The sequence below is a fragment of the Sinohyriopsis cumingii genome, chromosome 17, assembly GCF_028554795.1.
Source record: "Sinohyriopsis cumingii isolate HCF-2022 chromosome 17, ASM2855479v2, whole genome shotgun sequence".
Lineage (NCBI taxonomy): Eukaryota > Metazoa > Mollusca > Bivalvia > Unionida > Unionidae > Sinohyriopsis > Sinohyriopsis cumingii.
In genome coordinates, this window is record NC_142977.1 from 26543935 (window position 1) to 26568681 (window position 24747).

The following is a 24747-nucleotide window of genomic DNA, read 5'->3' on the forward strand; positions in this document are numbered from 1 at the left end:
AACTATGCAAAGCAACTAATTGCATAAATTTGTATAACTCATTAACACAAAATCATAAAGACTGCACTATTATAAGGTGCTACAACATTATTTATATTATGATCATTGTTCTATTAATTAGTTTGGTATTTTCTTTTGTAGTCTAGTCAAATATATTCACAAACGTCTATGCAAGGGAGGAGACAATAAATCAAAATGTAATACTTCAAATTTTACTTGATGTGCAAAGTGTAACCTGTGTTAATTAGCTCCATACAGAATGAAACATTTTGACTGGGTAAGGGAGGTAACTGCCAAGGGGAGAGAATAAATTGGCTCTTCTAAATTTCTCAGTAATTTTTAGGTTGTTTGACAGTGAACAACAGCTACAACTCCCCAGTTTATTATGTAACTAATTGCTAGATCACAGTATCATAACTTGTTTCTAGCATGGTGGCCATATAAATATATCATTTTTATAGATTCTAAAGGAAGGACACTGTTTAGAAACAAATCAACATCGTTAGCGAATATAGATTTGAGAAACTTCATATGAGGTTGTAAATCCAAGCTCTTTAATAATTAAACAGTCTTAAAATAGTCAGCATCCACTAAGACCATACAGAGTTGTCTGCCTTGATGTGTCTATCATGGCATGATATAGCCAGTAATGAATTTAAGTGCCATTAAAATCCATAAACACAAAACAAATCTTAATTGATTTCAGTGTAGACTTAGCTACAATCACATTTGTCTCACCTGACAAATCTTAACTGATTTCAGTGTAGACTTAGCTACAATCACATTTGTCTCACCTGACAAATCTTAAATGATATCAGTGTAGACTTAGCTACAATCACATTTGTCTCACCTGACAAATCTTAATTGATATCAGTGTAGGCTTAGCTACAATCACATTTGTCTCACCTGACAAATCTCAATTGATTTCAGTGTAGACTTAGCTACAATCACATTTGTCTCACCTGACAAATCTTAATTGATATCAGTGTAGGCTTAGCTACAATCACATTTGTTTCACCTGACAAATCTCAATTGATTTCAGTGTAGACTTAGCTACAATCACATTTGTCTCACCTGACAAATCTTAATTGATATCAGTGTAGGCTTAGCTACAATCACATTTGTCTCACCTGACAAATCTCAATTGATTTCAGTGTAGACTTAGCTACAATCACATTTGTCTCACCTAGATATTGTGTCTTCATTAGAGACAAGAGAAGGGTGTGTGTGTGTGATTTAGATTTTTAACATAGCTTTAACAATTTTTCAGTCATATCGCTACGATGTCTGCAGTGTGGCAGTTTATAGTGATGTCTAGCACTGGTGCATCATGTCATAGACATGTAGCATGATGCCCCATCCAGTCACATTATCCTGACACCAGGCCGACCAGTCCTAACACAAGAGAAGGGAATGGTAAAATATTCTTCATGCCCCAAATAAAATTATATCCTTTGGATCAGTAATTGCAAAAGAACTGGCCTATTTTCATAACACTAATTTCTTTCACAGTATTTTAGTAGTAATAGTAGTACTAGTAGATTCAGTATTAGACTGTGTGGGTTGGCCAATCTGATCTAATCCAAATCTACTTATTAGACAGCAAGGTGTGTTCACAGCTCAACAGGTAGGACTAATGTTAGTCAAGCTTTGCTCAAATACATTTTATACAGATTGTCTAAAAAACATGATATAAATCTAGTACACATGAAAGGTTAAAACTTGGATTTGAGGTTGACATGAAGCTTGATATTCTTGGTGTAAAGCTAAAGCTGTCTAGTTTTGTATTAATCCATATAGGATATTATACTGAATAATTAAATATTCATGAGATAACAGCAGGTAATGTAAATGAATATTCATTAATATTGATGAATTAACTAAAAGCTAATATACACCAATATTCATGAATTAATTAAAAACTAAATGAATATTCATGATTAATCTGGTACCTAATATAAATCTTTCAAAATATTGTAGTTTTATTAGACAGGAGATGAATGTTTGGTTTGATTTTATATTTACTGGAATTAAAATTCATAAAATTCATTTTCTTCAAATATTTTTTCTCTCAATCACAATATATATTTTTTAAATATTTTTTTATATTTATTGCAAACCTCTCCATGTCAATGATGTAAAGGTTTATTATTATAAAGAATGAAATGTTCCTCAAAAAGGAGTGAGAGAGAGAGAGAGAGGGAAGACTGAAATAGTGTGATGTGGTGAAAGAAATTGAATATAACATAAATTTCCATACTGTACAATTGGATTCACTGTGTTCATTTCTTTTTTAGGGTAGATTACAGTAATGATGCAACAGTTATTGAGCTGAATCAAAAACAAAAAGATCTTAATGATAATCTTACGATAAAAATAATAAACACTCACAAAATTTAAAATTGTACACATTTTTATTTCAAGTATATATTTATCACAGGAGTAGACTTGCAAAATACACTCTCAATTCGACATCCATGAGAACAATCACAACTATCTTCAATTAAATTGGAAACAAAAAATTCTGCCAATGTACTGGTGTTAAATACCAGAAGCCATAGTTTTCATTCATAAAAGCACTAAAGAATCTGTTTCTTCCCAGTCCAATTAGATTGTGTGCAATGTCAATTAATAATGTAATTAGAATATATTTTGATACATTTCTAAAACTGTGAACAAGATGACTTGTTAATTATCTTTCTTCAAAAGATTTATCACACTCAAATTTAGTTGATTATATAAGAGAAAATTAATATTAATCAAATTACAAATTAACAAAATCTACAACCTCTGACAAATAACTTGCATACAAGAAATAGATAGAAACAAATTAAGGAGTGTTAGCTGTTCTATTTGGACCAGAATTTTGAGTGCTATGAAAAATGATGCAATTGTTAGTTATTACCAACAGCTCTAAGTTTCCTGCAACACTCAACCCTTTGAGTTCAGGCCAGCAACTTGATTTAACAGTTACTTCCCTTGCAGGTTACTGCTACATGTTATACCACTGTTACACGTTATACCACTGCACAATAACTTCTATACTTAACAAATATTTTAATATTTTAAAACATTAAATACATATTACTGAAATGAAACATTCAAGCTAAAAGAAATGACATTGTTGAGCGTGTACCTTTACCTGTCTTGATCACTTAAAAAAAAAAAAGACATTTGATGATTGTGTACCTTTACCTGTCTCAATCTCTTAAAAAAACGACATCAGATGATGGGAGTACCTCAACCTGTCCCACTCTCTAAAAACATAATGAAATCTTTCTACAGGATATATTTTCTCATAAATTCCACTGCTTTTAGAAAATGGACTTCTTAGAGATGTTGAAAGAATGTGAAATATGCTTCTATGAAACATATTATAAAAAATCACAACCATTTGTCATGGATTTAATTTTATTTCTTTTCAGGGTAATGAATAGCCACAAAATTAAATCCACTATAAAAGTATTATTTTGTATTTAGTCAAAAGGAATGCAATATGACATCATAAAATGTTATCTTTGTGAAATCATTAATTTAAAAAATCCCTGATATTTTATAAATGCAAGTATTTTTTATTTTACTGTACACTAAAATATAAAATAAACTTTGAACTTAGATTGCAAAGTAAAATTTTTAAAAAAATGCATATCCTGCTATCTTTAAATATCTGCTTCAAGAAGGTAAACAGACAAGAATTTCTTTGATCCCAATTTCTAAAGACAATAATGTGTCTTTTAAAATTAAAGGATTTACCACTGAAATATAAAAAATGAAAATGTTCTCAGAAGATACGGGAGTGGACACCACAAACAACAAGTAAAATATGTTGTTTCATATTTTATAGCTGAGGCATGACATATTTTTGAATTACTTTGAGTTTATGATCTTGTAAATTTTAACATGCCAATTAATTATCTAGTGAGTGATACACAGATATTAAGGTCTTAATATAACAGGACACACAGATATCAAAGCCTTTCTATCACAAGATACACAGATATTAAAGTCATTCTATCACATGATACACAGATATCAAAACATTTCGATCACAAGATATACAAATATTAAAGTCTTTCGATCACATGATAAACAGATATCAAAGTTTTTCTATCACAAGATACACAAATATTAAAGTCTTTCAATCACAAGGTAAACAAATATCAAAGTCTTTCTATCACATGATAAACAGATATCAAAGTCTTTCTATCACATGATACACAGATATCAAAGCCTTTCTATCACAAGATATACAAATATTAAAGTCTTTCGATCACGTGATAAACAGATATCAAAGTCTTTCTATCACAAGATACACAAATATTAAAGTCTATCACATAATATAGAGATATCAAGGTCTTTCTATCACGATACATAAATATTAAAGCCTTTCTATCACAAGATACTCAGATATCAAAGTCTTTCAATCATAAGAAAAGATCTCTCATAATATAAGTAAAACTAGTACTAGAAATACTCAAATAGTAAATTGAAACAAAAAAATAAAACATGTGAAACAAAATGTAATATACAATCAGCAAGGAACGGTTAATATACCTGTGTAAATGCATACAAATAATGAAAATATAATGCCAAAAAGAAAGGTTTACAACAATGTGAATATAAAACAAGAATTAAATTTATTTGGGAGGTATATGCTTATGTGCAACAAGATTAATCCAATGGTAACACACACGATATGAAGACACATACTAAAATTACCCTATTATGGTCTAAGTATTCACTTTTATACTACTTGTACTCAGTGCTCAATTAAACTCAGTTTAGATACTAACTTGTACTTGTACTCAATCTATTAAGCTCAACTTAGATACTGTTTGTACTAGTACTCAATGGTTTATTAAACTCAATTTAGATATTACTTCTACTAGTACTCAATGGTCTATTAAACTCAATTTAGATACTACTTCTGCTAGTACTCAATGGTCTATTAAACTCAATTTACTACTTCTACTAGTACCCAACATTCTATTAAACTCAATTTAGATAATACTTCTACTAGTACTCAATGGTCTATTAAACTCAATTTAGATACTACTTCTGCTAGTACTCAATGGTCTATTAAACTCAATTTACTACTTCTACTAGTACCCAACATTCTATTAAACTCAATTTAGATAATACTTCTACTAGTACTCAATGGTCTATTAAACTCAGATTAGAGACTATTAGTACTTAATGGTCTATTAAACTCAGCTTAGAGACTACTAGTACTCAATGATTAAACTCAATTTATAGACGACTGGTATTAGTACTCAATGGTCTATTAAACTCAGTTTAGTGACTACTTGTACTCAATGGTCTATTAAACTCAGTTTAGTGACTACTAGTATTCAATGGTCTATTAAACTCAATTTTAATAAACTCAATGCAGATACTACTTGTACTAGTACCCAGTGGTCTATTAAACTCAATTTAGAAACTACTTGTACTAGTGTTCAATGGTCTATTCAACTCAAATTAGAGACTACTAGTACTCAATGGTCCATTAAACTCAACTTAGATACTATTTGTACTAATTCTCAATGACCTTTCAAACTCAATTTAGGTATTACTTATCATATACTTGGTTTCACAGTAATAGGAGAAAAAAAAAGTAATGAAAGAAAATTATAAATTATAAAAGGCACATATATGCAACATGTTTAACATATGTACCAAGCATGCTTGAAATGCCTCAAATGATCTGTCATTGAGACTGTTTACTGAGAGACAGACAGACAGGGAAGGCAGACAGACAGACTTTCATCAGAACACAGCCATGTTACATATATGGGAGGGGGCTTAGAATGAGATGATATTACAAGTATTCAATAAAAGATTGAGTTCTGAATGTAGTTGTACAGAAAACAATTTCTGTCTCTTTTAAAAGTGTAATACTACTTTTCATGATTTTAGAGGAGCACTTTTTTCAATGATAAAGTGGCTTTATATCAGGAATGGGCACAATATGGCCCATGGGCCAGATCTGGCCCATCTAACATATCTGGCCAACAAAACGGTTTACAATAATAATTGCCTTCTATGATAAGCTTTGAATAAACATGTATTCAGCTAACTGTTATTAAGCGTATTTACTTTGTTGTGGAAAGAACATAATGGGGCTTTATACAACATATTGTGAAGTGATTTAATTAGTATAGTAAAAACATGTGGCCTATGATGACTTACAAAATTTGTGGAGTTGGCAGCCTCCAGCCTTGTGAAAATTATTACCCACCCTGACTTTATATCATGGATGTTTACACTAATACAAAGAACTTCCTCTGTACAAACAGTGATGACCAATTCCTGACAGATTTACACATGAACACATTTACCATATATACTCACTTATGAGCCCAACTATAAACTGTATAGACACAGATCTGCCATTGTATAATGTGCTGGCAGATATGTGCAGTTTATTAGGAGTAAACAGTAGAACAAACAACATAAACCCTTATCTGCAGGTACATTATACTATGGCAGATCATGATCTTTGTTGTCTGTAGTTTGACTAGACTTACAAGCAAGTACATATGGTAAATGGGTCAATCCCAATGATAAACATTTACCTTACTCCTCAATTATATATGTAAATATTGATGCAAGTTGATGAAAGGACCCTACAATCTTGCTATGAGGATTTTTTTACTGCCTGTTCAGAAAGAATATTTTTTTTATTGTGTCATATCTAACTTGAAATTTAAAAGACACAGAGTTAACAGATGTTTTAAGTTAATCAAAAGGATAGAAAATATTTATGTTTTCAATCTTACTGAAAAAAGAAAAGAAAATATTTCACTCATTGTTTCACATGTTGTTTCACAAAGATATCAATAAAACTATGGTATGTCTCAATGACAATCATACATGCTATGCTCTGAGTATTTTAGCACTGGCTGCTTTTTCTCGATGAGGCCAATTTTGTGGTCATAAATTGTTTTTTCTATGCAATAATAAATAGAAACAAAAATAACAGAAATAGAACCACCAATGAGTGAAGGGTGGGGAGCAAAGTATGCTTTGGAAAATATGGCCATCACAGTACAAAATTTCTTTTTTACTTCCATAAGCAGGATTTGTACACAATACAATCCAAAAATAGCACAATGTTTGTTGAGTACAGTTCATCTATTGAAAGGGAAATGGAACCGTGCATAAATACAATATTTAAAAATAATGGATACCATACTGGATTAAAATATTAAGTAAATATCAAATCATTCAAGAGTCTATGAAAAGGTCGTTACAAATGAGAAACAAACATTAATTTCACAGTATTGTTTCTTGCACTGCTGCCATGTAGAATTAAAGAAAACATAACATTATAAAGTCTGATTTTTTTAGGGATACCAATCTTCTTGGACTGAAAGTCCCAATGAACATTGGTCTTTCTTTGGAAATGATATGACCTTTTCTCCAAGGCATTCATTTATGTGGCAAATGAAAATTTCAGTTTCCCCCAAACCATGCAAATTGACACCCACAAAATTTAATTAAATGCTTCAACAACAAAAATTCCTTTTAGAAATCATTTACCTGTTGCATACATTGAATAATTATAATTAATAATTACAACCCCAAATATATATCAATGACAGCAAGCCATCTATACTGAATTAATACCCTAATGAATAATAAATGTATAATATCTGAAATCCAAGACACTTTTTAATAATAGCTGACAGAGAACTTCATACATATTTTTAGAACCTGACATGTTAACTCTACAATTTACAATGACAAAGCGGAATAAAAACATTTTGAACAATCACACAATTACAATTAAATGACTGCCATATTCATTATGAATGAACCATAAAATTAACATAGTCTGTTCCTATTACTCCACAATCAACATTTCAGAGCCCTTCAACTCTTACTCCTGTTCTGATTATAATTAGCATTTTATCCAGTGTGTATACTTTGGGTGATCCAAATTATATGTTCTGTTGTACATTACTCCCTCGTTATAGTTCTGCCCACAATAGCCATTGAGTATACTGCTTTACAGTGAGATTGCTTTACAATGAAGTACATGATACAAAATAATTTTACTGCCACTTAATGAAATCGTAGCCATGATAATATCCATCTTATAATAGAAATGGTGTTAAAATGAAAGGCCTTATAATAGCAATGATGTTATAATGAAGGGCCTTATAATAGCAATGATGTTATAATGAAGGACCTTATAATGGTAATGGTGTTATAATGAAGGGTCTTATAATGGGAATGATGTTATAATAAAGGGCCTTATAATGGCAATGATGTTATAATGAAAGGCTTTATAATGGCAATGATGTTATAATGAAGAGCCTTATAATGGGAATGGTGTTATAACAAAGGGCCTTATAATGGGAATGGTGTTATAATGAAGGGCCTTATAATGGGAATGGTGCTATAATGAAGGGCCTTATAATGGCAATGATGTTATAATGAAGGGTCTTATAATGGGAATGATGTTATAATGAAGGGCCTTATAATGGCAATGATGTTATAATGAAGGGTCTTATATTGGGAATGGTGTTATAATGAAGGGCTTTATAATGGGAATGGTGCTGTAATGAAGGGACTTATAATGGGAATGATGTTATAATGAAGGGTCTTATATTGGGAATGGTGTTATAATGAAGGACTTTATAATGAGATTGGTGTTATAATGAAGGACCTTATATTGGGAATGGTGCTATAATGAAGGACCATATAATGGGAATGGTATTATAATTAGGGGCCATATAATGGGAATGGTATTATAATGAATGGCCTTATAACAGAAGCATTGCTATATTGATGTGATTTATCATGAGGGAGTATAGTACTTGAAAACTAATAGTGAGGGGTCACAGATATGTTGAATTATGGATCATTTTTTCATAACTGAATTTGCCTCATTGCCTGAAAACAAATATTTGCAATTTTCTACCCTTTTATAACACTAGCATGACTAGACTTTTCACATGGCTCAAATGAAATTACAAGGTATTTACTACATATCATTTTGAAAAAGTATTATCTTAAAATCACTAATTGAGGTAAAATAAAATACAATTTTCTTGTTTTACAGCCCTGAAAATTTACTGTGACTATGTTTTTCTTACAGTGCCATTAACTCACATGTCAGAACAGTTTGTCTGTCTGATCAAAGTGAAGTAACAACATGTCCAGTTCATGCTGAGTTTAGAAATTAAAACTGATTCAAAAAGCAAATGAAAACTCCACCAAAAACTTTCAATTTAAGCTTCATCATTTTACTTTTCCACTATTTTGCATAAACATACCCTGCATATGAAATTTTGCAGGGACATGAGTGTCAGTATCATGTGTGAAGGAGAGCTGGAATTGAATTCCTCTTATTAATGACAGGGACATGAGTGTCAGTATCATGTTTGATTAAGAGCTGGAATTGAATTCCTCTTATTAATGACAGGGACATGAGTGTCAGTATCATGTGTGAATAAGAGCTGGAATTGAATTCCTCTTATTAATGACAGGGACATGAATGTCAGTATCATGTACAAAGAAAGGTGAGCTGGAATCGAATGTATCCCATTGATACAATCAAAGTACTTAGAGTACTAATGATACCTGGGGGAATAAGGCAATATAGTACTGTGTGTACTTGCTTATAAGCTGAATCCAAATGCAAACTGCATAGACTCAGATCTGCCATCTCATAATGTGCATGAGATCTGGGTCCATATAGTTTGTTAGGAGTAATCAGTAGAATGAACACAAACAGGCCCTGATCTGCAGGTAAATTAAGTGTCAGCAGGTCAGGGTCAATGCTGTTTGTAGTTACACTTGACTCATAACTGAGTATATCCATTACTTTAAACAAGATAAAAGATATGAATATAAACTATTAGATATTGATAATATGTTTCATTACTTTTACCTCATGCAAAAACAAATATCCCTCTAAAAATAGGATATAATTTGAAATGCTTAAAAAATCTTTTCTTCTCAAAAGAGAAATGATTAAAAAATTCATAAATTTTCTATATAAATATTTAAGCAAGCACTTACATGAGCATTTATCACAGAAATATATGTAATTCTGTTTTAAGAGCTATACAGATGTCAACCTATATCAGGGGAGGTAATAAATCTGATAATAGTTTCCTCTTAGAATTGAAATCTGACTTATTTCCCTTTACACAACTAGACTCATTTTTCAAGGCCAAAAGGCTAATAGAGTCAAATATAAAATAGTGCCTATTATTACTATGGCAACAATTCATTTGCAATAGAAAAGACACATCAAGACATAGGCTTACATACAAACCTTAAGAAGAACTTAAAGAATAAATTCATGAATACATACCATCATAAACACATTGCACACATACATGTTCACAAATGTTGAATACCAGGAGCCTCAGCTTGCTTGAATGATGTGAAAAAAAAGTCATACTAACTGTAGTAAAAAGTAAACACAAATTACACCAACATTTCTTTCAAAAAGTAATCATGTTTAGTATACATTTAATAGAAAACTGATAAAAAATATGTATATGAGGGAAAAAAATGCAGTTGGAACTGTAAGAAAGTTTGTAGTAAAGTTAAGCGCACATAGAAAAAAAGAAAAGATATGGATGAAACATAATTTATTGGTTAATGTTCTGATCCTTATAAGATGAATATGTCAATTTTGACTTTATTCACTTTGATCTGATTTTAATTTCTTAGTTATTTTTATCTTTTTTATTTCACTGATGTACACTCTGTTAGTCACATTCTGTATTCCGTCTAATGTCATTGATAAGCATGAACACTCAATCTTTATAAGTACTGTACTCGCTTATGAGTCCAATCCAGCTGCAAACTGCATAAACCAAGTTCTGCTGGTACATAATGTGCCAGCAGATCTAGATATTTAAAAAGTAAAAAGTAGAACGAACAACACAGATCATGATCTGCTGGTGCATTATCTGATGACAGATCAGGATCTATGTTGCTTGCTGATAGACTCAACATATAAATAAGTATATACAGTACTGTATCAAGAACTATGTCACTGTTCATATGCATGAGCCTAATAAAGTGCATACGATCAACACTAATTAAAAAATAAGCTTAGAACTTTCCCTCATTAAAACACTGATCATGGCAACCATAGTGTACACTGCCTTATAGTGAAACCACCTTATAATGAAGTACATAATACATATAATTTTATTGCAACATAATGCAATGGGATCCAAGACCATATACCCCATAAAACAGGAACAGTGTAATAAAGAAGGGTGTTATACTGAGGGAATGCTGTATATACATAATACATTTAATTTTACTGGAACATAATGCAATGGGATCCAAGACCATACACCCCCTGTAACAGTGAGTGTTATAATGAAGGGTATTATATTGAGGGAATGCTGCATATATATATATATATATATATATATATATATATATACACACACACACACACACACACACATACATATATATGCAATGGGATTCAAGACAATACACCCCATATAACAGGAACAGTGTTATAAAGAAAGGTGTTATATAGAGGGAATGCTGCATATACATACTATATATAATTTTATTGCAACATAATGCAATGGGATCCATGATCACACACCCCTTATAACAGAAACAATGTAATAAAGAAGGGTGTTATACTGTGGTAATGCTTTATATACATAATACATTTAATTTTACTGGAACATAATGCAATGGGATCCAAGACCATACACCCCTTGTAACAATGAGTGTTATAATAAAGGGTATTATATTGAGAGAATGCTGCATATATATAAAACATTTAATTTTATTGCAATATAATGCAATGGGATTCAAGACAATACATCCCTTATAACAGGAACAGTGTTATAAAGAAAGGTGTTATACTGAGCGAATGCTGCATATACATAATACATATAATTTTGTTGCAACATAATGCAATGGGATCCATGACCATACACCCCTTATAACAGAAATAGTGTTAAAAAGAATGGTGTTATATTGAGGGAATACTATATATGATTTATCTTCCAGATTTTACAATCCTGCATGATCAAAACTTAAGAGTAATAGGCTACTATTGTAAAAAAAAACAACCAATAATTATTTAATGATACACATATATATCCTACATATAGAAAACTAAAAAATATATAAGTAATTCCAGAATAAGGATAAATTCAGTAAGAAACTTCAATAGTAATGAAGAATGAAAGCAACACATATTCAGAAACATTCTTTAACCTGCTTAGAGGGACTAAACATCAATGGCAGACAAAAATTACATTAATGCTCAATACACTGATGAATTGGATGGGGGAAAATACAATAAATATTGACTGTCAATCACAAGAACAAAAAGAAATTTTTTATGCTTGTCATGTAAGAAATTCTTGCTCTTTTGTCCAAGGAATCTCTTTTCCACATTGATCTCTTAAGGTTGCCAATGCATTAAATATGTCTTCAAAATGAACTTTTGGATTCATTTGTCATAATGTTAAAATGATTACGAAGAATTAGAATGAAGTGACATTGTCTGACATTAGTGATCCATATCAAATTAGAAAAAGTATGATAAAAGCAGTTTGGAGGTCAATGCAGTACAATAACCTATTAAGAAATTCTGATGTGTTTCTAGAAAGAAGACTAATACAACACTTGCCACTACAAGATCTGTCGTTATAACACACATACTATTATAAGCCAGAATGAAGACTAATACAACACTTGCCACTACAAGATCTGTCGTTATAACACACATACTATTATAAGCCAGAATGAAGACTAATACAACACTTGCCACTACAAGGTCTGTCATTATAACACACATACTATTATAAGCCAGAATGAAGACTAATACAACACTTGTCACTACAAGGTCTGTCATTATAACACACATACTATTATAAGCCAGAATGAAGACTAATACAACATTTGCCACTACAAGGTCTGTCGTTATAACACACATACTATTATAAGCCAGAATGAAGACTAATACAACACTTGTCACTACAAGGTCTGTCGTTATAACACACATACTATTATAAGCCAGAATGAGACTAATACAACATTTGCCACTACAAGGTCTGTCGTTATAACACACATACTATTATAAGCCAGAATGAAGACTAAAACAACACTTGCCACTACAAGGTCTGTCGTTATAACACACATACTATTATAAGCCAGAATGAAGACTAATACAACACTTGCCTCTACAAGGTCTGTCATTATAACACACATACTATTATAAGCCAGAATGAAGACTAAAACAACACTTGCCACTACAAGGTCTGTCGTTATAACACACATACTATTATAAGCCAGAATGAAGACTAATACAACACTTGCCACTACAAGGTCTGTCGTTATAACACACATACTATTATAAGCCAGAATGAAGACTAATACAACACTTGCCACTACAAGGTCTGTCATTATAACACACATACTATTATAAGCCAGAATGAAGACTAATACAACACTTGCCACTACAAGATCTGTCGTTATAACACACATACTATTATAAGCCAGAATGAAGACTAATACAACACTTGCCTCTACAAGGTCTGTCATTATAACACACATACTATTATAAGCCAGAATGAAGACTAATACAACATTTGCCACTACAAGGTCTGTCATTATAACACACATACTATTATAAGCCAGAATGAAGACTAATACAACACTTGCCACTACAAGGTCTGTCGTTATAACACACATACTATTATAAGCCAGAATGAAGACTAATACAACACTTGTCACTACAAGGTCTGTCATTATAACACACATACTATTATAAGCCAGAATGAAGACTAATACAACACTTGCCACTACAAGGTCTGTCATTATAACACACATACTATTATAAGCCAGAATGAAGACTAATACAACACTTGCCAATACAAGGTCTGTCATTATAACACATAAACTATTATAAGGCAGACCTGGTCATGGATCCAATGTTATAAAAATTATATGTATGATGTATTTGATTATAAGGGGGTCTTGGTATAAGTTTGTATACTCCATGGCTCTCATACACATCATTATAATGAGGGAATTTTGTACTATCTTGCACTCTGAAGAGAGTTTTCTTTAGTAGAGGCCATTCCCCATGCCTGTTGAAGGTATAAAGAATCTGGTTCCCTCTGATGAACAACAGCTCTGGTTAGTTTAGAACTTCCTGGATGGCTTTTATGTGCAGATCCTTTGCTGCAGAAAGAAAGTAAAAGCACTGATTTGATTGTACAATAAAGCCTCTGCTTACTGTATATACATGCTTATAAACTGGGACCAACTGCAAACAACACAGACCCTGATCTGTTGTTAAATAATATACTGGCAGATTAGGGTAAATGTCTTGCGTTCTACTGATTACTTCTAACCAACTGCATAGACCCGGATCTGCTGGCACATTACGCAATGGCAGATCTTTGTCTATACAGTATGCAGTTTGATCTGACTTAATAGCAATTCTATACAGTACTTTTAAAGTCATGGTATTAAGGAACATGGAATATTAATTACAGTATTCTGTGATAAGTAAAAATTAGGTTGCACGTAAAAGTGCACTTCCTTTTGTGTTACAATGCTTTTCTGACTTAGATTCACATGCAACACAGTTATCTGAAAATAAGTAAATGGATTAGGAGAGTTAAACCTTGGAAAGAATTTTTAAAAATTGGAAAAATCTACCAATGGGCAAATTATGTGATTTAACATATTCATCAATCCTTGATATATGGTTTGAAAGAAATCAAAGTTGTGTCAGAGCTCTTCCATTTAAACATACATGATACCCAGGTTAGGTGTTTTAAAAAATACTAAGGTACTCTGATTGCTCACATAATTCAAATGAAAATGATACAAAATAAATTTTAAACTGCATCCCATGTACATTTAACTGGAACAGTTCTCACTATACTGAGACCTAAAATATCAATAAATGACATATCTCTCAATAACTGACATGTCTCTTAATAATTGACATGTCTTCCAATAACTGACAGGTCTCTCAATAATTGACATGTCTCTCAATAATGAACATGTCTCAATAACTGACATGTCTCTCAATAATTGACATGTCTCTCAATAACTGACATGTCTCTCAATGATTGACATGTATCTCAATAATTGACATGTCTCTCAATAACTGACATGTCTCCTGCTATAGATCACAGTAGCCACTAATTTATTAACAGGAGAATAGTTGTTGTTGTTGTTGTTGTGGGGTTTAACGCCATTTTGCAGCACATGATAGGCTATACATGGCGGCCAGTATTAATGGTGGAGGAAGAACCAGAGAAAACCCCGGAAAGAACCACCGACCCACGAGAAGCTACTGGCAAGCTTTCTCACATACCCACATTGGCTGAATCTTAGACTCGAACCGCCGCAGACAGAGGTGAGATGGCAGTGATCCGTAATGAAGAGCGCTTTAGACCACTCGGCCACTCGGGGCCCCCAACAGGAGAATAGTGTGTGGGCTTTATTCATTGTCAATGATGACACGTTTTTGCAAATTACTCCTCCCCCCCCTTTCCCTGCCTCAATCTATAAATATAATCTATTTGGAACACATTCCCTGTATGTGATACATAACAAACTTCATAGAAAGAATTGAAAATAGTTTCAGTTCTTTGAAGTAAAATCTACATTATATACATTTATTTTGGACCAATTCAAGACAGATGTAACAAAAAAGAGGGGGATGTACTACAGTGGATCATTTTTGGTCGAGGTGACAAGTTATAATGTCATCAATCCATCCATGTATCTATTACCGCTTTGTTTTCTGCAATATCTACCATTATCAAACTCTGTAAGTTGCAATTTCACAAGGAAGAAACATAGTGATTTTGGTCTCAAAATGTAAAAGCTCAAGATCACAGGTATTAATAGATGGAAAACCATTTCTCAAAATAGCTTTACTTGTAAATCAGATACTGTGACCAAACTTGCATATGATTTTGAATTTATGATATAAAAGAAATCTACTGATTTTTGGGTTCAAAGGTCTAAGGTTAAGATCACTTCATTTAAAGCAGAAAAATGGAGATATCTGGAGTTCATTAATCACCTATATTAAATAACAATTGGGGATGCATTTAATTTGAGACAAGAAAGATACCATTCATTTTGGGGTCAAAAGGTCAACATTCACGGTAAAAGGGACTGAAAGAAAGAAGGAAATTAGTTTTGCAAAACAACATGCCTTACTTATACTTTGTAGATGTTTGAATTTTAGACAAGACACCTAGGTCAATGTCAGAGGGAATCCAAGAACAAAAAAGGTTTCTACAAAACAACTCATGTCTTATGCCTTACATAATGACCAGACCTTTTAAATGTCTTGCATCTTAGACATGAAAGGCACCTCTTGATTTGGTGTTAATATGTCAAAAGTCAAGGTGACAGACTTAAAGAACAAAAAAAAAAATCATTTCTTTAAATTAACTTAACTTCTGTGTCGATACCTTGACCAACTTTTGTGTATTGCTAAAACTGAAGACAAGGAAGACACTTACTGATTCTGGACCCAAAAGGTCAAGTATCTGACCCGTAAAAGAGGGTTTTACATAAATTGAAATATAATAATACTTTTTGTCCTATGTTTTTTATATAATGTACCGTTAATGGTTCTATTGTATCATAATGCACAAAAATAACTTTTGGAATGGATACTTCTATATAAAGTTATAAAAACTACCTAAAATAAAGGTCAGGATTTAACCAAATGTTAAACATTCAGACTTTTTGTAAATAGGCACTTCAAATGTAAACAAGAAAGTATTCCAATGTATAATGTCTGTATCTTCAATATAACTGAAAAACTTTTTGGTTCTCAATTTGAAAAACAACACAAAAATGGTAATATTTGCCATAAAAATAAACAGTTTGAAGTTTTTGTTAAACAAAACTATTTGGATTCTTGAAATACTATTAATCATGTATGCTGTGTTATACTTCAGTTTCACTTAACTACACTCAGCTACACTTTTATTTCCTTACAGTTATGTTATTATACTTCAGTTTCACTTAACTACACTCAACTAAACTTTTATTTCATTACAGTTATGTTATTATACTTCAGTTTCACTTAACTATACTATACTTTTATTCCATGAGTTATATAATTATTTGATCAGTAAAATCATAAAAAAGGATCTGATAAGAGGATATATAATGTATTACAGTACCTGTCTTTGTGTGTGCTCTTTGAGCTAGGCAATCCCATGATGCTATGCTCGATGCGACCTGCCCCCAGTATGCTATCATTAGATGGAACTGTGTGTTGACTGGTCTGTCGCATATCAGCCTGAGTCTGACTGCGGGTCAATGCTTCAAGGCGACGGAACTGAACACTGTTTTCTACTGAAAAATCAAAGGCTAGAATGGTTGTAGCAAAAGCATTGAACCGAAACTTGCCTAAAAGCTGTTCAATTTAAACATACATGGTACCAGAGGAAGGCAGTTTTAAAATAAAAATATTCATGGTACCAGAGGAAGGCAGTTTTAAAATACAAACATACATGGTACCAGAGAAAGGCAGTTTTAAAATAAAAACATGCATGGTACCAGAGGAAGGTAGTTTTAAAATAAAAACATACATGGTACCAGAGGAAGGCAGTTTTAAAATAAAAACATACATGGTACCAGAGGAAGGCAGTTTTAAAATAAAAACATACATGGTACCAGAGGAAGGCAGTTTTAAAATAAAAACATACATGGTACCAGAGGAAGGCAGTTTTAAAATAAAAACATACATGGTACCAGAGGAAGGCAGTTTTAAAATAAAAACATACATGGTACCAGAGGAAGGCAGTTTTAAAATAAAAACATATATGGTACCAGTGGAAGGCAGTTTTAAAATAAAAACTCTCATGGTACCAGAGGAAGGCAGTTTTAAAATAAAAACATACATGATACCAGAGGAAGGCAGTTTTAAAATAAAAACATACATGATACCAGAGGAAGGCAGTTTTAAAATAAAAACATACATGGTACCAGAGGAAGGCAGTTTTAAAATAAAAACATACATGGTACCAGAGGAAGGCAGTTTCAAAATAAAAACATACATGGTACCAGAGGAAGGCAGTTTTAAAACAAAAACATATATGGTACCAGTGGAAGGCAGTTTTAAAATAAAAACTCTCATGGTACCAGAGGAAGGTAGTTTTAAAATAAAAACATACATGATACCAGAGGAAGGCAGTTTTAAAATAAAAACATACATGGTACCAGAGGAAGGCAGTTTTAAAATAAAGACATACATGGTACCAGAGGAAGGTAGTTTTAAATTAAAAACATACATGGTACCAGAGGAAGGCAGTTTTAAAATAAAAACATACATGGTACCAGAGGAAGGCAGTTTTAAAATAAAAACTCTCATGGTACCAGAGGAAGGCAGTTTTAAAATAAAAACATACATGGTACCAGAGGAAGGCAGTTTTAAAATAAAAACATACATGGTACCAGAGGAAGGCAGTTTTAAATTAAAAACATACATGGTACCAGAGGAAGGCAGTTTTAAAATAAAAACATACATGGTACCAGAGGAAGGCAGTTTTAAAATAAAAACTCTCATGGTACCAGAGGAAGGCAGTTTTAAAATAAAAACATACATGGTACCAGAGGAAGGCAGTTTTAAAATAAAAACATACATGGTACCAGAGGAAGGCAGTTTTAAAATAAAAACATACATGGTACCAGAGGAAGGCAGTTTTAAAATAAAAACATACATGGTACCAGAGGAAGGCAGTTTTAAAATAAAAACATACATGGTACCAGAGGAAGGCAGTTTTAAAATAAAAACATATATGGTACCAGTGGAAGGCAGTTTTAAAATAAAAACTCTCATGGTACCAGAGGAAGGTAGTTTTAAAATAAAAACATACATGATACCAGAGGAAGGCAGTTTTAAAATAAAAACATACATGATACCAGAGGAAGGCAGTTTTAAAATAAAGACATACATGGTACCAGAGGAAGGTAGTTTTAAATTAAAAACATACATGGTACCAGAGGAAGGCAGTTTTAAAATAAAAACATACATGGTACCAGAGGAAGGCAGTTTTAAAATAAAAACTCTCATGGTACCAGAGGAAGGCAGTTTTAAAATAAAAACATACATGGTACCAGAGGAAGGCAGTTTTAAAATAAAAACATACATGGTACCAGAGGAAGGCAGTTTCAAAATAAAAACATACATGGTACCAGAGGAAGGCAGTTTTAAAACAAAAACATATATGGTACCAGTGGAAGGCAGTTTTAAAATAAAAACTCTCATGGTACCAGAGGAAGGTAGTTTTAAAATAAAAACATACATGATACCAGAGGAAGGCAGTTTTAAAATAAAAACATACATGGTACCAGAGGAAGGCAGTTTTAAAATAAAGACATACATGGTACCAGAGGAAGGTAGTTTTAAAATTAAAAACATACATGGTACCAGAGGAAGGCAGTTTTAAAATAAAAACATACATGGTACCAGAGGAAGGCAGTTTTAAAATAAAAATATTCATGGTACCAGAGGAAGGCAGTTTTAAAATACAAACATACATGGTACCAGAGAAAGGCAGTTTTAAAATAAAAACATGCATGGTACCAGAGGAAGGTAGTTTTAAAATAAAAACATACATGGTAGCAGAGGAAGGCAGTTTTAAAATAAAAACATACATGGTACCAGAGGAAGGTGGTTTTAAAATAAAAACATACATGGTACCAGAGGAAGGCAGTTTTAAAATAAAAACATACATGGTACCAGAGGAAGGCAGTTTTAAAATAAAAACATACATGGTACCAGAGGAAGGCAGTTTTAAAATAAAAACATACATGGTACCAGTGGAAGGCAGTTTTAAAATAAAAACATACATGGTACCAGAGGAAGGCAGTTTTAAAATAAAAACATACATGATACCAGAGGAAGGCAGTTTTAAAATAAAAACATACATGATACCAGAGGAAGGCAGTTTTAAAATAAAAACTCTCATGGTACCAGAGGAAGGCAGTTTTAAAATAAAAACATACATGGTACCAGAGGAAGGCAGTTTTAAAATAAAAACATACATGGTACCAGAGGAAGGCAGTTTCAAAATAAAAACATACATGGTACCAGAGGAAGGCAGTTTTAAAACAAAAACATATATGGTACCAGTGGAAGGCAGTTTTAAAATAAAAACTCTCATGGTACCAGAGGAAGGTAGTTTTAAAATAAAAACATACATGATACCAGAGGAAGGCAGTTTTAAAATAAAAACATACATGGTACCAGAGGAAGGCAGTTTTAAAATAAAGACATACATGGTACCAGAGGAAGGTAGTTTTAAATTAAAAACATACATGGTACCAGAGGAAGGCAGTTTTAAAATAAAAACATACATGGTACCAGAGGAAGGCAGTTTTAAAATAAAAACATACATGGTACCAGAGGAAGGCAGTTTTAAAATAAAAACATACATGGTACCAGAGGAAGGCAGTTTTAAAATAAAACATACATGGTACCAGAGGAAGGCAGTTTTAAAATAAAAACATACATGGTACCAGAGGAAGGCAGTTTTAAAATAAAAACATATATGGTACCAGTGGAAGGCAGTTTTAAAATAAAAACTCTCATGGTACCAGAGGAAGGTAGTTTTAAAATAAAAACATACATGATACCAGAGGAAGGCAGTTTTAAAATAAAAACATACATGATACCAGAGGAAGGCAGTTTTAAAATAAAGACATACATGGTACCAGAGGAAGGTAGTTTTAAATTAAAAACATACATGGTACCAGAGGAAGGCAGTTTTAAAATAAAAACATACATGGTACCAGAGGAAGGCAGTTTTAAAATAAAAACTCTCATGGTACCAGAGGAAGGCAGTTTTAAAATAAAAACATACATGGTACCAGAGGAAGGCAGTTTCAAAATAAAAACATACATGGTACCAGAGGAAGGCAGTTTTAAAACAAAAACATATATGGTACCAGTGGAAGGCAGTTTTAAAATAAAAACTCTCATGGTACCAGAGGAAGGTAGTTTTAAAATAAAAACATACATGATACCAGAGGAAGGCAGTTTTAAAATAAAAACATACATGGTACCAGAGGAAGGCAGTTTTAAAATAAAGACATACATGGTACCAGAGGAAGGTAGTTTTAAAATTAAAAACATACATGGTACCAGAGGAAGGCAGTTTTAAAATAAAAACATACATGGTACCAGAGGAAGGCAGTTTTAAAATAAAAACATACATGGTACCAGAGGAAGGCAGTTTTAAAATAAAAATATTCATGGTACCAGAGGAAGGCAGTTTTAAAATACAAACATACATGGTACCAGAGAAAGGCAGTTTAAAATAAAAACATGCATGGTACCAGAGGAAGGTAGTTTTAAAATAAAAACATACATGGTACCAGAGGAAGGCAGTTTTAAAATAAAAAGATACATGGTACCAGAGGAAGGTGGTTTTAAAATAAAAACATACATGGTACCAGAGGAAGGCAGTTTTAAAATAAAAACATACATGGTACCAGAGGAAGGCAGTTTTAAAATAAAAACATACATGGTACCAGAGGAAGGCAGTTTTAAAATAAAAACATATATGGTACCAGTGGAAGGCAGTTTTAAAATAAAAACATACATGGTACCAGAGGAAGGCAGTTTTAAAATAAAAACATACATGATACCAGAGGAAGGCAGTTTTAAAATAAAAACATACATGATACCAGAGGAAGGCAGTTTTAAAATAAAAACTCTCATGGTACCAGAGGAAGGCAGTTTTAAAATAAAAACATACATGGTACCAGAGGAAGGCAGTTTTAAAATAAAAACATACATGGTACCAGAGGAAGGCAGTTTTAAAATAAAAACATATATGGTACCAGTGGAAGGCAGTTTTAAAATAAAAACTCTCATGGTACCAGAGGAAGGTAGTTTTAAAATAAAAACATACATGATACCAGAGGAAGGCAGTTTTAAAATAAAAACATACATGGTACCAGAGGAAGGCAGTTTTAAAATAAAGACATACATGGTACCAGAGGAAGGTAGTTTTAAATTAAAAACATACATGGTACCAGAGGAAGGCAGTTTTAAAATAAAAACATACATGGTACCAGAGGAAGGCAGTTTTAAAATAAAAACATACATGGTACCAGAGGAAGGCAGTTTTAAAATAAAAACTCTCATGGTACCAGAGGAAGGCAGTTTTAAAATAAAAACATACATGGTACCAGAGGAAGGCAGTTTTAAAATAAAAACATACATGGTACCAGAGGAAGGCAGTTTTAAAATAAAAACATACATGGTACCAGAGGAAGGCAGTTTTAAAATAAAAACATACATGGTACCAGAGGAAGGCAGTTTTAAAATAAAAACATACATGGTACCAGAGGAAGGCAGTTTTAAAATAAAAACATATATGGTACCAGTGGAAGGCAGTTTTAAAATAAAAACTCTCATGGTACCAGAGGAAGGTAGTTTTAAAATAAAAACATACATGATACCAGAGGAAGGCAGTTTTAAAATAAAAACATACATGATACCAGAGGAAGGCAGTTTTAAAATAAAGACATACATGGTACCAGAGGAAGGTAGTTTTAAATTAAAAACATACATGGTACCAGAGGAAGGCAGTTTTAAAATAAAAACATACATGGTACCAGAGGAAGGCAGTTTTAAAATAAAAACTCTCATGGTACCAGAGGAAGGCAGTTTTAAAATAAAACATACATGGTACCAGAGGAAGGCAGTTTTAAAATAAAAACATACATGGTACCAGAGGAAGGCAGTTTCAAAATAAAAACATACATGGTACCAGAGGAAGGCAGTTTTAAAACAAAAACATATATGGTACCAGTGGAAGGCAGTTTTAAAATAAAAACTCTCATGGTACCAGAGGAAGGTAGTTTTAAAATAAAAACATACATGATACCAGAGGAAGGCAGTTTTAAAATAAAAACATACATGGTACCAGAGGAAGGCAGTTTTAAAATAAAGACATACATGGTACCAGAGGAAGGTAGTTTTAAATTAAAAACATACATGGTACCAGAGGAAGGCAGTTTTAAAATAAAAACATACATGGTACCAGAGGAAGGCAGTTTTAAAATAAAAACATACATGGTACCAGAGGAAGGCAGTTTCAAAATAAAAACATACATGGTACCAGAGGAAGGCAGTTTTAAAACAAAAACATATATGGTACCAGTGGAAGGCAGTTTTAAAATAAAAACTCTCATGGTACCAGAGGAAGGTAGTTTTAAAATAAAAACATACATGATACCAGAGGAAGGCAGTTTTAAAATAAAAACATACATGGTACCAGAGGAAGGCAGTTTTAAAATAAAGACATACATGGTACCAGAGGAAGGTAGTTTTAAATTAAAAACATACATGGTACCAGAGGAAGGCAGTTTTAAAATAAAAACATACATGGTACCAGAGGAAGGCAGTTTTAAAATAAAAACATACATGGTACCAGAGGAAGGCAGTTTTAAAATAAAAATATTCATGGTACCAGAGGAAGGCAGTTTTAAAATACAAACATACATGGTACCAGAGAAAGGCAGTTTTAAAATAAAAACATGCATGGTACCAGAGGAAGGTAGTTTTAAAATAAAAACATACATGGTAGCAGAGGAAGGCAGTTTTAAAATAAAAACATACATGGTACCAGAGGAAGGTGGTTTTAAAATAAAAACATACATGGTACCAGAGGAAGGCAGTTTTAAAATAAAAACATACATGGTACCAGAGGAAGGCAGTTTTAAAATAAAAACATACATGGTACCAGAGGAAGGCAGTTTTAAAATAAAAACATATATGGTACCAGTGGAAGGCAGTTTTAAAATAAAAACTCTCATGGTACCAGAGGAAGGCAGTTTTAAAATAAAAACATACATGATACCAGAGGAAGGCAGTTTTAAAATAAAAACATACATGATACCAGAGGAAGGCAGTTTTAAAATAAAAACTCTCATGGTACCAGAGGAAGGCAGTTTTAAAATAAAAACATACATGGTACCAGAGGAAGGCAGTTTTAAAATAAAAACATACATGGTACCAGAGGAAGGCAGTTTCAAAATAAAAACATACATGGTACCAGAGGAAGGCAGTTTTAAAACAAAAACATATATGGTACCAGTGGAAGGCAGTTTTAAAATAAAAACTCTCATGGTACCAGAGGAAGGTAGTTTTAAAATAAAAACATACATGATACCAGAGGAAGGCAGTTTTAAAATAAAAACATACATGGTACCAGAGGAAGGCAGTTTTAAAATAAAGACATACATGGTACCAGAGGAAGGTAGTTTTAAATTAAAAACATACATGGTACCAGAGGAAGGCAGTTTTAAAATAAAAACATACATGGTACCAGAGGAAGGCAGTTTTAAAATAAAAACATACATGGTACCAGAGGAAGGCAGTTTTAAAATAAAAACTCTCATGGTACCAGAGGAAGGCAGTTTTAAAATAAAAACATACATGGTACCAGAGGAAGGCAGTTTTAAAATAAAAACATACATGGTACCAGAGGAAGGCAGTTTTAAAATAAAAACATACATGGTACCAGAGGAAGGCAGTTTTAAAATAAAAACATACATGGTACCAGAGGAAGGCAGTTTTAAAATAAAAACATACATGGTACCAGAGGAAGGCAGTTTTAAAATAAAAACATATATGGTACCAGTGGAAGGCAGTTTTAAAATAAAAACTCTCATGGTACCAGAGGAAGGTAGTTTTAAAATAAAAACATACATGATACCAGAGGA

At 32.2% G+C, this 24747-nt stretch overlaps 1 protein-coding gene across 1 annotated transcript in view; it reads right to left on the reverse strand.

Annotated features, from left to right (window-relative positions):
• Positions 1-3824: 3824 nt before the first annotated feature.
• Positions 3825-24747, reverse strand: part of LOC149778292 (uncharacterized) — a 170702-nt gene continuing 149779 nt past the window's right edge. Inside the window, exons 22-23 of the mRNA XM_089938317.1 lie at positions 17187-17361; positions 3825-14199 (exon numbers count right to left, since the gene is read on the reverse strand). Of these exons, the coding sequence (XP_089794443.1) occupies positions 14055-14199; positions 17187-17361 (320 nt within the window). The 3' untranslated portion in view covers positions 3825-14054. The remainder of the gene's footprint in view (positions 14200-17186; positions 17362-24747) is intronic.